Source organism: Salvelinus alpinus, chromosome 9, assembly GCF_045679555.1.
Source record: "Salvelinus alpinus chromosome 9, SLU_Salpinus.1, whole genome shotgun sequence".
NCBI classification, from domain to species: Eukaryota; Metazoa; Chordata; class Actinopteri; order Salmoniformes; family Salmonidae; genus Salvelinus; species Salvelinus alpinus.
In genome coordinates this window covers 82,035,784-82,052,880 of record NC_092094.1, presented here as the reverse complement: position 1 = coordinate 82,052,880, position 17,097 = coordinate 82,035,784, and the positions used below count along the sequence as shown (strand labels likewise).

Here is a 17,097-nt window from a genome sequence, read left to right as displayed (position 1 = left end):
AGACAGGAACAGGGCACATACACTCCTCCCCAAGCGCGTATGTGCTCTCTACTATATCCCAAATGTCTTGGTTTCCATCATAAACCCCTTACTAATGAAATACCTTAGAGGTTCTGGCCATGGTTTAACTCCCGTCAAAGATTCCTCAAAAGGACACCAGTACGGAGACTCTTCTCCCTCTCCTCCCCCGTTCCTTCTCCAAGAATCTCAACCCTAAAACGCTGACCCCTCTTCCAATGCCGACTAAAAGCAATATTATAACTTACTTTTAATTTGGGGGTCACGTTGCTCTTGGAATGCCTTCCAACAGCTGAATCTGCGAGAGAGCGAGGGAAAGGAAGAGACACAGAGAAAGACAAAGAAACTATTATTTATTCAGGCAGACAAAAAAAATGTCAAAGAGACAAATGAGAAGTGCAGTTGGTCGGGGAGGGCTCCGTCACAGTGGTCAAGAAAGTGTTGTCCCGTCGTTGGGAGACGGACAGGACCGGTTGTCTCGCATCACCGCAGGTCATACATGATCAGCCTTTGGTTGTTCATCCTCCCCACCGTACTGTACTGGTCCCAAGCCGGCTGACCCGCCGGGCACCTCTGGAGCCATAACAGGGCATTGTTCCAGGAAGGCCTCACCGCAGAGGCCCAATAGCATGCGAGCAGAGAGGGTCTTGGTGAAGACGTGCTGACCCTGCATGACTTAGTGTGTAGCCGCAAAGGGGGGCCAGGCCAAGACCTCATCTCCCACAACCTTGACTTCCATCAAATCCCTTTATTAGACATTTAGACAACGGTTTATCATGGCTACAGCCCAGAACCAGCATATTTTCCCCTCAAATGCAAATATGATATTAAGAGGTAGAATACTAGTCGACCAGATGATGAAGCTGTATATGTTTCTGTTAGGTCTGCATTATGTAGTTCGGGCATTTCTTTGCCAAAGGACAAAAATAGGTATTTCATACTAATATTCCAAACAGTTTTGTGTTCCTAAGCAACATAGTGTAACAAATTCTAAGTCAAAGACAGGCCATTGTTGTTCTGTCCAGGCGGGCTGTGTACTGTATAATATATGTCCGACTGGCCGCTCATTGCCCTGTTGACTGGCCTGGTTCAGTAGACAGGATTGGCAGTGGGTCTGACAGACAGCACCAGGGGCAAAAAAAGAAGCATAGAATTAGAGAAGGAGAATGAACTGTCAGAGGCGCTCTCGTATTGTTACATCACCAACATTTCAAGAATAAAGTTCTATACGGGCACTGGAGTACCGGCGGAGGTAGCGGAGGTAGCGGTCCTGCTGCTGGGTTGTTGCCCTCCTACGGCCTCCTCCACGTCTCCTGATGTACTGGCCTGTCTCCTGGTAGCGCCTCCATGCTCTGGACACTACGCTGACAGACACAGCAAACCTTCTTGCCACAGCTCGCATTGATGTGCCATCCTGGATGAGCTGCACTACCTGAGCCACTTGTGTGGGTTGTAGACTCCATCTCATGCTACCACTAGAGTGAAAGCACCGACAGCATTCAAAAGTGACCAAAACATCAGCCAGGAAGCATAGGAACGGAGAAGTGGTCTGTGGTCACCACCTGCAGAACCACTCCTTTATTGGGGGTGTCTTGCTAATTGCCTATAATTTCCACCTTTTGTCTATTCCATTTGCACAACAGCATGTGAAATTTATTGTCAATCAGTGTTGCTTCCTAAGTGGACAGTTTGATTTCACAGAAGTGTGATTGACTTGGAGTTACATTGTGTTGTTTAAGTGTTCCCTTTATTTTTTTGAGCAGTGTATATATATATATATATATAGTGTGGTTGAGTGCAGTACCTGTAGATGTGTAATCTGATGTGCCTGTGTGGTGGAGCTGTGTCTCTCTCTCCCTCTGGATCTGTTCCTTGATCAGCCTCTGTTCCTCCTGCAGCTGCCTGGAGCCCTCCTCCCTCAGACGTGCAATCTGACAGAACAATAACCCCAGGGTTAACAAGGAACATCATTCTCCCAAGGATGGGTTCTGGGCCGATATTCACAAAGCGTCTTAGAGTACCAGTGATAAAAATAAAAAAAAATTAAAAGATCAGATTTTAAGACCAGCTACGGTGCAGTACCATCAGCTCAATAGAATACTACCACCTACTGGTGATCACTCCCAGTCAGTCAGTCACAACACACACGACCCATAACTACATGCATTTAACAGGCTGAGTGCAAGTCATCATGACTCACACAAAAAGCATCCCAAACCTTTTATTTATCATTGACTTTATGAGCAAAGTGTATCAAGTCATGCAATGTTACCTAATGGAAATAATAATGATATGGCAAGGAATGAAAACACTTCTATGGCCTCCTGAGTGGTGCAGCGGTCTAAGGCCCTGCACCGCAGTGCTAGAGGCGTCACTACAGACCCGGGTTCGATCCCAGGCTGTATCACAACCGGCCGTAATTGTGCGCCGCCCTATGGGACTCCCAATTGGCCCAGCATCGTCCGGGCTAGGGGAGGTTTTGGCCGGTGGGGCTTTACTTGGCTCATCGCGCTCTAGCGACTCCTTGTGACAGGCCGGAACCCTGCAGGCTGACCTCGGTCATCAGGTGAACGGTGTTTCCCTCCAACACAATGGTACGGCTGGCTTCCGGGTTAAGCAGGCGGGTGTTAAGAAGCTCGGTTTGGCGGGTCATGTTTCAGTTGACGCGTGACTCGACCTTCGCCTCCCGAGCAGCGGTGAGACAAGATCGAAATTGGGGCGAGGAAAGAAAAAAAAGAATTCATAATAATAGATATGAGATATGGCTGCAGCTTTGTTGTTTGCCCACGTCTTTAGTGAATTTCAAGGTCAATCAAGGGAAACACGTGAAAGTGTGCATTATAATAACAGTGGTAGGCTCAGCTGTTTGAGAGGGTGTGGGGACCGAGAATAGAGAGGTGGCTGTGTGTGTTACCTTCACTAAGCCAGTGATTGGAACAGCTGTACTCTGGGGCTGACTGTGTGCGGTGCAGCATTCAGGAGGTTGAGCAGGTGAGCTGAGCATGTGTTGTATATTCTGCTTCATCCACCCTCCTGGATGCCGATTGTTTTAGCCACCTGACTGTGTAGATGAGGGATTGGCATTCAAGTGAAACGTGCCTGTATGATCTGTTCTAGGGTCAGAGTAGGAAACTAGGTTGCATCTTTCTTACCTCCTCCTCTAGAGTTCTGGTGTTTTGGAACTGTTCTGCACTATGGGCCTCAGCCTGGCGTTCTCTGGCCTCCAAGTCTGTGAAAATCACACACACACACACACACACACACACATACAATCATCCTAAAATCGGCAGTTTTGTGTAACTGAGGGAAGTGCTTGTTGAGATGGCACAGGTTTGAGGGCTCACCTAGCTTGATCTTCCTCCTCTTAGCATCTAGCTTGTTATTCCTCTCCTCCGCTTGTTTCTTGGCAGCACAGATCTTATCGTAAGCAGCCTGACACAGAAGAGAGGAGGACAGTCTGATGTGATGAACAGTTGGAGAGAAGAGGGAAAGAGGGCCTGGAGGGGGGGGGGGTATGGATGATGGGTGAGTATCAGACAGACAGAGAGTCTTACCCTGGCAGCAGCATCAGTCAGCACCTCTAGGGCCTGGGACAGCTGGTGGAAGAGATCAGCTGGGGAGGAAACACCAAGGACACTGTCATGTTCTAGAGATAATAAATACTGTACAATACATAGAAACATGCACTCTTTCATAGTCCTGCTCAGTGGGGACTTAAGATGTGGTTAAGGGGACCATAGTGCATGTGTAGAATGTTAGCTTTTAAAACAGCAACCAAATGGGACAAAGGTTAACAACGCACGGTAATGATACCTTAGTGAGCTGCTAACACGCGAGGGGAGGTGAGAGGAGGGGAGGAGAGAGAAGGAGAGACCAGGGTTGCGTGTGGAGGAGAGGACTGAAATGAGGCAAGGTTCAAAAAACGAGCAGGCGTGTGCTCTGTGATGTCTCCTTGCCAACGCAGGACCCGGGGCTGACATAAACGGAGACATTTCCTGCGTTAAAATGTGCCTGGAGTCTGACAAAACCTGGTTCCCCAATGATCCACTCGCACTTTTCCCCACATAAATCCACCCAGACCTCTCAATCCATCTCACATTTGCGAGCCCTACGGGGCCACAGGGTCAATCACAAGTACCACACAAATCCCCGGAGCTCGCCTCTATCCACCCCCCCAGCACCGCAAACCCCCAGCTCATAACAGCCCCACTACTGCACGCTTAAATCACTCACGGGAGTTTTCTTTCTTCTATATAACGGACCTCTACTGTTACTCCCTGTGAGAAAAGCAGCACACAAACAGAAGGCTAGAGACTGTGGTGGAAGTGGACGGGTCAAGTTACCTACGCACATGGAGCAGAGCTGGCTGAATGAAAGCCTGCTGGAGTGCCACATTGGCCGGAGCAGCTCAGAGTATTACAGCACAGGGGGTGCAATATGGGGAGGTGGAACTTGACCCCCCCCATTCCTTGGGGCTACAGTGTCAGGGCTCTTAACCTCTCGTGTGAGTGAGTAAATCAGTGCATGTGATGTGAAAGAGAACATTCTTCAACGTCTCCTTTTCATTTCTGGTAAATTTCGTTGTTTTATTCCACTCAGCCCCCCCATTACCCCCTTGTTTCCCATTTTTGACTTAATCAGGAATAGTAAGAGGAATCCAACAACCGCACAAACCTCACTTTAAAACATGCCTTACGATGGGCCTTTGCCACAGTGATTTTTTTCCCCTGACGCAGAATTATACTGAAACTTCCGAAACTGGTTGTTGACGTTTGTTGGCGACAAGCCGCGGAGTGCCAAAGGGGCTGACTGGGGAAATGCTAGTCATGCTGTCTGGCTTGAGCTGGCCCGCATGGCTGGAGGGCTTGTGGGAAGCCTCTGCTCTGGTTAGCCATGGAGGTCCATCTGGCAGCAAGGTCAGACTCTAGAGGGTTTCGTGGAGGAGATGTCAGCATGTAATGGTGTGGGTTAGGAGAGGAGATGCAAGCATGGTGCCTGTTGACAGGGCCACACTGCACATGAATACCCATGTTAACCTCCCAGTCATACAAGACACCAAATACACACACACTATATTCTCTCAGCGTGTCAGGTCACAATGATGGACGTAGCTAGTGTCGATGGAGTTCAGGTTTTACAATCTGCTACAGAGGCAGAAGGCCGATATACGAGGTGAGGAGAAATGGACATCGTGCCATGTCATTTTCACTCACCTGCTTTTGGGTTGTCTGGGTTCTTGTCTGGATGGCATGTCAAGGCCTTCTGTCGGTAGGCTTTCTTGATCTACAGAAAAAAAGGGGAGAATGAAATCAGAGTCAGAGTGTTTACTCTTTTAGTATGTATGGACTTAGGTCAGCACATTGTTATTCACATTATGTCCCAGTCCACTATGTTCAGTTCTCTATTGAAACCAATAACCTGCAATGGGCAGATCCTCTATCACTGTGTTGTTGTTTTTAACTGCCCCCAGAGTGGATGAATATTTTTGTAGATGCATGCAGTTAGTTCTTCATTTTGTGCACCTTGGTTGGACTTTGTGGTAGAGACTGTACTAGGTTGTTGTTTCGAAAGAATGCCTTCAGAGTTGTTTTTCCTGAATATTCCAAAACCGCTGTATGCATCTTGCCAATCTAGAATCTCTGAAATATATTTCCAACACGATTATTCTTTTTCATGCCATCACTGGCCCGAAAAGTGAAATGTGTATAAAAATGATGGTCTCCTGGAAACATAACAAAAATATGAGTAGAAGTTTGATATGACAGTACAGGGGGTGGAAACGTGTTAAATAGTTGATAGGGAGTTTAGGCTCTGTTTCACTGGGGCCACAGCTTGACTGCTGTCACCTTAATGCTGACAACTTTTTCAAGAAGGATAAATATGGATTGACAGCAGAGGAAAAAAATTACAATAACACACAAACAGTGAACCATTGTCAGTCACTAAATTGGGATGGCAGCCATTAATATCTTGTGTCTCAAGCCAAAACATTTTAAAATATGAGCGACAAACTTAGGGGGAAAAAATACTTTGGAGCATTGTAATCTTAAAAATCAGGTTTTAGTCCGCTTCTTTTTTTTTACTCAGTTGTTCTCTGGAATGTTAACCGCATTTCTTGGGTTCTTCTGGGCGAGTTAATGACAATGTGTTTTTCATTAGGCGATGTCTACTCCTCCAGAGAGGAAGCAGGACCCACTGAGAGAGAAAGCAGCTCTCTGAAGAGACAGTGCCCAGCTTTTCAAACCGCTCCTCTATGCCCAATGAAGACCTCCCGTCCTAATCAGCCCTGCCAGCATTCTGCATGCTTTCACCTCCCCCCTTTCTAGTGATGCGGGAAAAATCAATACAGTTACATATTGCAAAATTATATTGATACTTTGACTACAAATATTTTTTTGTTGCTAGGTAGCATTAGCTAGTGCTAGTCAGCTGTATCTGTACCAAAACACTGGTATATTTATTCTTAAAGCTTGTTCTCCTTCTTCACGTGAGCCAACATGTTTTCAGCACTTATTTCCTTGACTGATCAAAACTAATTTTCTCATGCACTCTCATCTCTCTGCAGCAGACATCTAGTGAGCAATATGTTTGGAACATCAAAACGCAATAAAATTGCAGTATCAAATCGCAATACATCGTGAGAATCTCAATATATATTGTATCTAGAGGTCGACCGATTAAATCGGAATGGCCGATTAATTAGGGCCGATATCAAGTTTTCATAACAATCGGAAATCTGTATTTTTGGACACCGATTTGGCTGATAAAAAAAAAAAAAAAAATGTACACCTTTATTTAACTAGGCAAGTCAGTTAAGAACACATTCTTATTTTCAATGACGGGCTAGGAACGAACGGTGGGTTAACTGCCTTGTTCATGGGCAGAACAACAGATTTTTACCTTGTCAGCTCGGGGATTCAATCTTGCAACCTTACGGTTAACTAGTCCAACGCTCTAACCACCTGCCTCTCATTGCACTCCACGAGGAGCCTGCCTGTTACGCGAATGCAGTAAGAAGCCAGGGTAAGTTGTTAGCTAGCATTAAACTTATCTTATAAAAAACAATCAATCATAATCACTAGTTAACTACACATGGTTGATGATATTACTAGTTTATCTAGCGTGTCCTGCGTTGCATATAATCGATGCGGTGCGCATTTGTGGAAAAAGGACTGTCGTTGCTCCAACGTGTACCTAACCATAAACATCAATGCCTTTCTTAAAATCAATACACAGAAGTATATATTTTTAAAACCTGCATATTTAGCTAAAAGAAGTCCAGGTTAGCAGGCAATATTAACCAGGTGAAATTGTGTCACTTCTCGTGCGTTCATTGCACGCAGAGTCAGGGTATATGCGATAATAATAAAAGTTTTGTTTTCTAAATGATAGTTTCCGGAATCGACCATATTAATGACCAAAGGCTCTTATATCTGTGTGTTATTATGTTATAATTAAGTCTATGATTTGATATTTGATAGAGCAGTCTGACTGAGCGATGGTAGGCAGCAGCAGGCTCGTAAGCATTCATTCAAACAGCACTTTCGTGTGTTTTGCCAGCAGCTCTTCACTGTGCTTCAAGCATTGCGCTGTTTATGACTTCAAGCCTATCAACTCCCGAGATTAGGCTGGTGTAACCAATGTGAAATGGCTAGCTAGTTAGCGGGGTGCGCGCTAATAGCGTTTCAAACGTCACCCGCTCTGAGACTTGGAGTAGTTGTTCCCCTTGCTCTGCATGGGTAACGCTGCTTCGAGGGTGGCTGTTGTCGATGTGTTCCTCATTCGAACCCAGGTAGGAGCGAGGAGAGGGACGGAAGCTATACTGTTACACTGGCAATACTAAAGTGCCTATAAGAACATCCAATAGTCAAAGGTATATGGAATACAAATGGTATAGAGAGATAGTTCTATAAATACTATATTAACTACAACCTAAAACCTCTTACCTTGGAATATTGAAGTCTCAAGTTAAAAGGAACCACCAGCTTTCATATGTTCTCATGTTCTGAGCAAGGAACTTAAACGTTAGCTTTCTTACATGGCACATAATGCACTTTTACTTTCTTCTCCAACACTTTGTTTTTGCATTATTTAAACCAAATTGAACAGGTTTCATTATTTATTTGAGGCGAAATTGATTTTTATTGATGTATTATATTAAGTTAAAATAAGTGTTCATTCAGTATTGTTGTAATTGTCATTATTACAAATACATTTTAAAAAATTGTCTGATTAATCGGTATCGGCCTTTTTTGCTCCTCCAATAATCGGTATCGGTGTTGAAAAATAATAATCGGTCGACCTCTGATTGTATCAGCAGCTAAGTATCAGGCGGCAGGTAGCCTAGTGGTTAGAGCGTTGGGCCAGATCAAATCCCCGAGCTGACATGGTAAAAATCTGTCGTTCTGCCCCTGAACAAGGCAGTTAACCCACTGTTCCTAGGCCGTCATTGTAAATAAGAATTTGTTCTTAACCGACTTGCCTAGTTAAATAAAGGTTAAATAAATTAAAAATTAAATCATGATAATGTCGTATTTTGAGGTCCCTGGCAATTCCCAGCCCCGCCCCTTTCACCACAACCTCATCTCTCCCGTGCTGCCAATCAATCAGAACCTGTCCAGTACAACTGGATAGATCAAGGGCCCCTTTCTGTTCTGCACGTCTGGAACTTTTGCATAGGACGCCATCTACTCCGGGCAACGTTTCCCTGCGTGTCTATTTTTTTTCCGCACTATTGTATCTAAGGAATGTGCCAAAATAGACAGCGCAGACCGGCTTACTGACTGGCTGTTAGTGAACTGAAGAGGATGTGGTAATGCATCAGCAGTCAGAGAAGACATTTTAACTATCTGGGGATGAGCCTATCCTGGTCTGGACCTGGTGTGCTGTCCAGAGAGGGATAGACAGGGTGGGATCGCTCTGAGGCTACACATTATTACAGCCCTTCACTCAGAGAGCTTCCTACATACAGTAACATTCAGGTCAGTAGAACTATTTCAAGCAGCAACGCTTCCCCCTCAGCCTCCTACCACCTCTACTATCCAATCACTTTCTGCTCTGCTGCATTTCTTGTCTCTCATCTCCTGGACCACCTCCTAATCCTACTCCTTCTCTTCATCTCCCCCCCAGAGTTCAGCACATTACCTCAGCCGAGGAGTGAGTCAGCGTCAGCGGTGTATGCCCTGTTTGGCAGCGAGCTGAACGTCATGAGAAGCTCCTGAGTTACTGCCACTGCCCAAGAGAAACACATCAGCCGGTTGAGAGGTCAGGTTGTGACCTCAACTCACATAGTGGCTTTGGCCATCACCAGACCAATCTGATAAGTTTACGTGTCTCTGTCATTTTGTAAGGTCAAAGTAGGTTTCTCCAGCTGCCCGGACATCTACCGAGCTCTTGAACAAGAGCAACCTGTCATCAAGCACGCTGTGCTGAAAAACATCCACGCTAGTAATTGTAACACCGTCAGTAAATCAAATCCCTCAGAGTGGTTACCTCACCTCCCTTTAACAAGCTCCACAGAGGCCCTTATTCTCATCGCCTTGAGAAGAACTGGGCTCAGGGGCTGGAGGATGGGGTGGGGGAGAGATCCCCTCTGTGTTAATAACAGCCTATTTGGTAAATGCGTGCAAGCACTCCAACAGCAGAAGGACACCCTCTTGGGGATTACTGACTGTGGGTTTCATAGTGCTGTGCTCGGCACTGGGGCTCCATAAGACCAGCCAGACCAGTCCAGTGCCAGGTCCCCCCCCCATCTCCCCCATCTACTGCTGGCAAGTGAATACTGCTCCCTTAGCCCTGAATTTAGTTAAATACATCATTGGTCCCATCACTGATGTAACACGCAAGCCCCAATTGAGGTAGACCCAGGGTCATCTGTACATGCCAATGTGGCAACTAAAGAGTGAGCTAATTCAGTGATAAGGGAAAGTAGAAATCTCAAATCGGGACAGGTCCTCTTGAGTAAGGAGGATCAATAACAGTGGCAACTACAAAAACATTACTGTTTTTCCAGTGCTGGATATCTTAAATAAATTATGAGAATGAGACTTCTTAAAGGAGCAAATTAACCATAAGACTAACAGGACGTGGTGCGGCCAGCCCAGTACATCACTGGGGCCAAGCTCCCTGTCATCCAGGACCTCTATATAAAGATGGTATCAGAGCAAGGCCTGAGAAAATTGCCAAAGACTTGCCAACCACCTAAGCCATAGACCATTCACTCTGCTACCGTCCGGCTCAGAGACAGCTTCTACCCCTAAGCCATAAGACTGCTAAATAGCCATAAGACTGCTAAATTGTTAAGGGTAATTGCACCGTAATGGATTTTTCACTTAAAATGTAGGCCAAACAAAAAACATTGATTTCATTTTACAAAAACACATTTACTGGAAGAACTGCGCAGATGCAAAGTTTAATAACAGAATTTCGGTAAAATCTCCCTCTGTTTTTTGCTATAATTTTAATGAACTCTGCCCCCAAACAAAACCAAGAAGTTAAAGATGCACTAAAATTATAATAGTTCTCCTAATTTCAAGTATAGTGTAGAAAATCATTGTACCATCTAAATCACTGTGAAATATATTTTCCATATACCAAAATATTGTATTTTCAGCTGTTTGAAGCTGGTGTACAAAACCGAAAGTAAAAGATGCAAAAACTAAACTTAAAAAACAGGAAGCATAGAAATAGCACACATAGAACAGATCTACCGCTTCTTAGACTTGCTTTCAATAACTTACATTTCTATATGAATTTGATCAGGTCGCCCAAAAAAGTACATATTGCAGCTTTAAGACACTTGAATAATGCAACACGGCATGTAGAAATGTCGCAACTTAATTACTGTTCGCCAAAATGTCCATTACAGGCTAGAACACTTTACAAAGCAAGAGGATAAAGGTAGCTTCCAGCTTTGTACGCTAACTTTCCAAGCTAACTTACAGCTGAAGCTAAGATCAATTTACTACACTAGTACCTTGTTTGTGATAATATGCTAACCATAACACAAAATATTGATGATTACAAAGCTGATTGTGACCAAAAACCTTTGTCTCTCCCGCCTCACATCACTTCCCAGTCAAGATCATCTTTGCTCGAGCCTCAAACTGTGAGTGAGACAGCACGCACATTTATAAAATAAGAGATTGCTTCTTCTATGCAAATGTTGTTGATCAGTACAATAAAATAAGTCCCAAATGGAGGGGACACAGATTGTTTTTCATCTGTAGCCCCGTGAAATCAGCCAAAACAATCTCACTAACTCAATGCACGCACACACTCCTATTGAATATTAATTCACCTGTATTGTGAATAGGCCTAGGCTACATCTTGATTTGTCCAGTTTATCAATAGAGACCGACCATTCAAATCAATTATTACCATTATGTTATGTCGATTGATTGGTAAAAAAAAAAAAATGTCAAATTGACTGCATGATTGTATAATTGATACATTAATGCATACATACAAAAATCCAACATTTCAAATGTGATGATATGGAACTCAAAAGATCTGTCTGGATAAAGTGCCATTCTGGGAGTTCGGCTAATAGGCCTTTTTTTGCCATGGTACCGTTTTGGTATTGAGTATCATGATGGTATCGAGTATCGTGATACTAAATCTACTGTAATATCGGTATCAAAGTCAAAATTCTGGTATTGTGACAACACTATACTACTGTGCTACGCTGAATAAACTTGTGAACCCAATTGTGGTTTGTGACTACTATGATTTCCCATTGTAGCAAATTCAACTGCAGAAATGAAATTACTGATTTAGAAACAGAATTGAGTTTTAATCACTTAAATCACAAAATGTATATTAGTAAAAACACTAACTATGATAAATCTACCTTTACTTTGTTACTTCTGTGAACTTTCATTAACCTCCCTCCTCATGAGAGAGAGAAATTAGAAAATATCTTTAAAATATGTGGGTTTTAGGTAACTGAATTTAAGACTTTTTCTGCTAGATGTTTTCTAAGACCCCTTTTCCATCTGTTTGACCAGAAATCAAAGCCTTTGTCTATTACTTATTTTTAGGATGGATAATGGTTAGACTCTTATCTTTCATTTGACACCCAATTTAACAGGCTCCTATGAACTTCACGTTGGTGCTCATGGGTAATTTTACGTGGAAATTACTTTAAATGGTTCCCCGGAATATCTGCACTGACCCTATCTTGCACGGACTCCATGCACACTCACAAGACTATACATGTCTATATACACACTCACTACACTGACACTCTCACACAGAACCCACACACATTCACAAACACTGCATACGCACGCACACACACACACACACACACACACACAGACAACACAAACACACACTTTTACACTCATATACTGCTGCCTAGTTACTTTACCCTGCCATCATGCACATATCTGCCTCAAATACCTCGTACCTCTGTACATTAATGTGGTACTGGTATTCCCTGTATATAACGCCATTTTTGTGTGACTATTTTTCGACTTTTGGGAAGGGCTCGTAAGCAAGCATTTCACGGTAACATCTACACCTGTTGTATTCGGACATGTGACATAAAATGTCAATTGATAATCACGCCCATCCCTCCCTCCTTAGCAGTGGGCTACTTACTTACAGTACCAGTAGGCACACAGTAGCCTAATGGTTGGTGCCTGGTGAAATCAGGCTCTCTCTGCCACCCGCTGCCTGCCACAGTCTTTACTGCATGCCCACATCTTGTACTCATTACCCGTCTGTAGTGCCTATTACAGCTGACAACTGGCCCCAACACAGCCACAGCAGGACCCCAACAGGACCCACATGGGTGGCTGATTAACTACCTGCTCTGCAATTGGGCCATCCTCCTAAATTACACTGATCTGGCATTATTAGAAAATTATCCGCTGGAGAAAACACATGCAAGGAAGAAAGAGAGAGAGAAAGAAGGAGAAGGGAGTGGTGCAGGGGGAGAAAGAAAAGGACATTATAAAATATGTACAGAGGTCGGGGGTACAAAGCGGAACGTGTGTGTGTGTGTGTCTATGTCTACTAAGATGAAATTGCGGTTCAGCTTCCAAAATGCGCCCTGAGCTGAGCATATCTCGCCTGACAAGAACATTTGTTTGGGACAGTGACACAATTAGCATGAGTGGGGCCTGCCAAGGGCCAGCTGAGTTACTCACCTACCCGTGGAAAGTGTCTTCTGAATGGATGCAGGCAGCAGAGTGCAACGGTAGGATGCACAGTGAAACGCAGCCAGCCTGGCAGGGGGTCACTCTATTCAGTCCCACAGCTAGCTAAGCTACAGTACCATGAGCTGTTTTAGCCACTGAGGCCTAACATTACTGCAGTCAGGGAGCCAGACACGAAGAGCAATGAGAAGGAGAGGAAGGAGCTCCACATGTAAACGCTGCGCTGTCATGATAAAGTCCATAAAGACATCTGCTGGTGAATAATGTCTGCACATAACTCAGATATATGTAGACAACTTAGCCGTTTTAAACAGTCACACTATAGGTAGGCTATATTGTGTCTTTATTAGCCAACAGAAATAGCACCAGGCAGCCACATTGCTGAATCTTATTGAATTTGTTGGTGCCTAAACTGTGTTCGGTCTATTCCCTTCCTCTGTAAAACAGCCACTTCTTTATCCCTGCTGATATGCAGGAGCATGTGGCTGAAAAATGATAGCTGGCCTGTTTAACTGTCAGCTACAGGAGAACTCTGTGGCAAAAATGACTCCAGATAATGATTCACTCAGTGATGTGCATAAACCACAGGTTCCAAGCCACCAGCTCCAGCTCCCCAACTAAAAGATCTGCAATCCAAAATGAGAGGAATTTCAAAACCAGAGATAACGACAGAGGTAATTCAAACCAGGAGGAGTAACAGGAAGCCGAGATTCATCAGGGAATGGTTTACAAGCTGTTGCTAAGCCCACATTAACATGATCTTGAAAGACTATTTCCTCTCTCAATGATAAACAGCAGTCCTCCTGGTGTAACAGTGGGAGAAAACAACTGTGACATCTGACATTGTAGATTACACCACTTGGTTTCACAAATTCTACCAGTCCCCAGACACGCACCGGTGTATGCACTACTGCTCACTATCTTTCCTGACCATCAGCAAACCTCACAAAACTCAGCTCCCCATTTCAGGGACTCTTTCTGTCCAAGCCACAACCACTAACTTCCCTAAAATACTCCTCTGGGGTGGATGAGACTTTGAAATCCAATTAAGAAATGTAACTCTTCCCACAATTTGGCAGCAATGTTAATTTCCTTCTGGCCTGCAGATTTTAGGAGCTGGAAATTTAGCACGGAGGTGATCGTGAAAATGACTGGATTTGGGGACACACACGTAGCAGGCTTATCACCCATGGAGCATGGGCAGGGAATATAGTACAAGGGAAGGGGAATCTTCCCAGAGCAAACCAAATACCCATGTCTGCACATAATGTCATTCAGACTAACCCATTACATTCTGTTTCAATTAGGTGGAGCAGCCTTCTGTTTGAGCAAGCAATCAAACATACTTGTTTAACATGCAGACTGCAGTACAATTTCTGATTGGCAAACAATAAGATATATTGAGGAAGATAATTTGTTTCTTGAACTTATCCAAATACTGGCTCAACCAGTACTTCTTGGTATCCCTTGGGAGAATCAAACAGGACCTTCTTATAGTGCTAGACAAGGAAGCCACAGTCTAATTTTGGCAACATGATGCATTGGCTTATGAGTCTGATTTATCATTTCAGAAGACATCTGCTCCAGGAGGTGTTGCACTTCATCTGCATGCTTCCTTCAGATACAACCCACATCTACAGAAATGGCAAAAAAATGGCTGGCTCTGTATTATCTTAATAAAAACTGTCATAGGACCACTAGATACATTGAATTTTGAACAGTACTACGCCGCCACTTAGTGGCCATTTGAAGATACTTTACTTAGAACACACAAGAATACACAATACCTACAGGCTTGGTAAAAATATTGCTAATGACATTATCCATGACGTACAAATTCTGACCAAACAAAATTATTAGGTAACTAACGTTAGCTTGCTTTGTTCATAACCAACCTAGCTAGTAGCTCTGGTCCAGGGCTAAGTGCTCGTCCCTCTAACACAGCAGAGGCAACTCGTTGTTGTCGTCGCGTGACTGGATCAGAGCGAGCTGGCTTAAGTATAACAACCCACTCCCGTCTGTGCTAGCACCTTTTGGAAGAGCAGAGATAGGTCTTTAGCTATGTTATTATGTACCAACTAGCTAACTAACCTACTGCTAAGTTACACAAGGCGTCAAAGTTTGTAAACTAGCTAGTTAACGTTAGTTATCTAAAGTAGCTAGTTAGCAAGCTAGCTCCGTATTGCTAGCTAGCTAGCCATCACTCACCTCTTTCGCTGTCGCTGTGTCTTTAATACCCAGTAGACCATATAGGTCCATCTGTAAAAGGTCTTTCGCTGTCTTTCCTGTCATGTTATCTTTCTTTCGTACAATATAATAGCTACCAAAACAAACGTTAAATCAACGTCCTAAAGATGTTTGTTGTTGTAGCACGTATGGGTTGAACGTTTCGAACTTCCAATTCGGACTCATTCACTTCCTGAAAACATACCATTATGGGAGGTGTAGTTTAAGTGCACTACACGTCATTTATTATCGAACTTGCACGATATTGTGGATTTTAAATGATACGTATTGAATTACAATGATATTTGCAAGCATGTTGATCTATTTGGTCTAGTGTGGCATATTCAAATACTTTTTGCTGACTTTAAAGTGATCCATTTGGGATATCATTGTGATATGAAAATGTTGTAAATAATTAACAAATATTAACTTTTTGGTGTCAAAGTGTAATATTTATTTACCTATGCAAACTGTACCAGACTGGCCATTATAATATGGTAATTGTTATGTATGGAACGACGTGCTGTAAGTCTTACTGTATGTTGTTATGGTTTACGACAGTGTGCTGCTTTAAGGATGAATGGGTTGTGAGAATGAGTGTACATGTCATTAAACGAGAGAGTGATGTAAAATGTGAAACCGTGAAGATGTGCGTTCGTCTACAGCTACGCTAGATATAACAGTAATATTAGGACATCATTTAAAAAAAAATGTTTAACAATGTTTGAAACAAGGGTAAGAGAGGGTACATTCATGAACATTTCATATGGGTTATTATGGCATAATACACTCTGGTTTTACTTCTGGATGTCTGGATGTGGGCTTGTGGCTTACAGAGGAAGATAATGCAGCGAGTTTCACGGAAAGCCCATTATTGCAGCATTCCCTGAGAGGCTGGTAGGACCCCTGGAGGTAGGTGCCCTGGGGCCCCAAATGAGTTAGTCCGGCCCTGTAAACAATGCCAGTCTGTCCAGTTCCTAGAATGATTTAGAACTTTCTGAGAAGAGAACAGCAATCACACACCCACACAGAGACAGGGGCAGACTGGCCATCTAACATTTCGGTCAAATGCAAGATGGGCTGGTCCATTTTTGGCTTATTTGTACTGTCTCCATTTATTTGCATATGTTTTATTTTTTTATGATCATTATCTGTCTAGTAATGGGGGCCTCAAGGAAATAAATGGGTTAGAAATGCCAACGCCGATTTCTGGTCCCAGTCCGCAAAGCATACAAATGTGTGTGTAATTAACTCTACGATTGATAATTTACCAGTTCTAAATGATGAAGTAGTCAATCAAAGAGTTACTCTATAAACGAGAAATGCATTTACTCAAACCAACTAATAGATTTATTAGTTATGAATGAATTAACACTCAAAACAGTAACAGCATACATGGAAGACATGATACGTAATAAAACAGAGTAAATGACTATGAACTTAAGACGTAACATGGTTACACATGTCTTCAGAATAACCTCTAATAGAGAAAATCTCTGTGTGTCTGTACACACAGGAGGCTTGCAAACAAGGTCTCAATTTGAACCATCAGAAACAGGACTCAAGACCCCCAACCTAAATTAGCATTACTCTGAACTTCGAACGTCAGGAAGCAAATACGTTTGTTTAAGTGTAACTCTGTGTTGTTGTTTTTGTCGCACTGCTTTGCTTTATCTTGGCCAGGTCG

The 17,097-nt window shown here is 43.4% G+C and overlaps 1 protein-coding gene across 2 annotated transcripts in view; it reads right to left on the bottom strand.

The window, feature by feature from the left end:
- LOC139530764 (dnaJ homolog subfamily C member 17-like) overlaps positions 1-15,610 on the bottom strand; it is a 47,763-nt gene extending 32,153 nt beyond the window's left edge. Inside the window, exons 1-7 of one of the 2 annotated variants that reach the window (XM_071327447.1) lie at positions 15,393-15,610; positions 5,232-5,301; positions 3,573-3,631; positions 3,363-3,450; positions 3,171-3,247; positions 1,823-1,949; positions 267-316 (exon numbers count right to left, since the gene is read on the bottom strand). In XM_071327447.1, coding sequence (XP_071183548.1) covers positions 267-316; positions 1,823-1,949; positions 3,171-3,247; positions 3,363-3,450; positions 3,573-3,631; positions 5,232-5,301; positions 15,393-15,476 — 555 coding nt within the window. In that variant the 5' untranslated portion in view covers positions 15,477-15,610. The remainder of the gene's footprint in view (positions 1-266; positions 317-1,822; positions 1,950-3,170; positions 3,248-3,362; positions 3,451-3,572; positions 3,632-5,231; positions 5,302-15,392) is intronic. The other variant, XM_071327445.1, reaches the window with a different exon arrangement.
- Between the last annotated feature and the right edge of the window lie 1,487 nt (positions 15,611-17,097).